The following is a 552-nucleotide window of genomic DNA, read 5'->3' as shown; positions in this document are numbered from 1 at the left end:
CTATATATTGAAATAAAATGCCTTACCGTTATTCCCAAGTAGCAGACTGTCCGTAATAATGGTATCCGTCAATGAATTTATATTGGTGTTAACGTTAGTTTCCCCAGCAGCATATCCCATTGTCACATCAAACTGGAAATCCCAACTCATGTTGCAAGTGTCGTATATGTATATCGCGTATGTAAGCACTCCGTCCGTGGCCAAAATAAACTGGAATGTTAAGCTCTACAAAAATATAAATATCAATAATTTATTCAAGTGATGTTTCTGTATTCAGTAGATTAAATACTAACCCATATGAAACACATTTATGTGTTTGTGACATTTTGTACGTGCACGCATATATATGTATAGTAATACACACACTCACCACAGAAAACTTATAACAGAGAAAACAGCTATGTTAATCCATACGCTAAGGAACACCCTCGCGTTACAGCAAATACCATCATAATTGCATAATTATTCTAGATACTATACATATCTTGCAAAACACCTCATATAAAGATAGGTATTAAATGTTCAATATATCCATGTGTGTGAGTGTGTGTA

General features: G+C 34.1%; 1 protein-coding gene across 1 annotated transcript in view; it reads right to left on the bottom strand.

Annotated features, from left to right (window-relative positions):
* The window catches only part of LOC106883116 (uncharacterized), a 2,174-nt gene extending 1,927 nt beyond the window's left edge, over positions 1–247 (bottom strand). The window contains exon 1 of the mRNA XM_014934009.2: positions 27–247. Within this exon, the coding sequence (XP_014789495.2) occupies positions 27–150 (124 nt within the window). The 5' untranslated portion in view covers positions 151–247. The remainder of the gene's footprint in view (positions 1–26) is intronic.
* Positions 248–552: the final 305 nt, after the last annotated feature.

This window comes from Octopus bimaculoides, chromosome 17 (genome assembly GCF_001194135.2).
Source record: "Octopus bimaculoides isolate UCB-OBI-ISO-001 chromosome 17, ASM119413v2, whole genome shotgun sequence".
In the NCBI taxonomy this organism is placed as follows: domain Eukaryota; kingdom Metazoa; phylum Mollusca; class Cephalopoda; order Octopoda; family Octopodidae; genus Octopus; species Octopus bimaculoides.
This window is presented reverse-complemented; position numbering and strand designations above follow the sequence as displayed.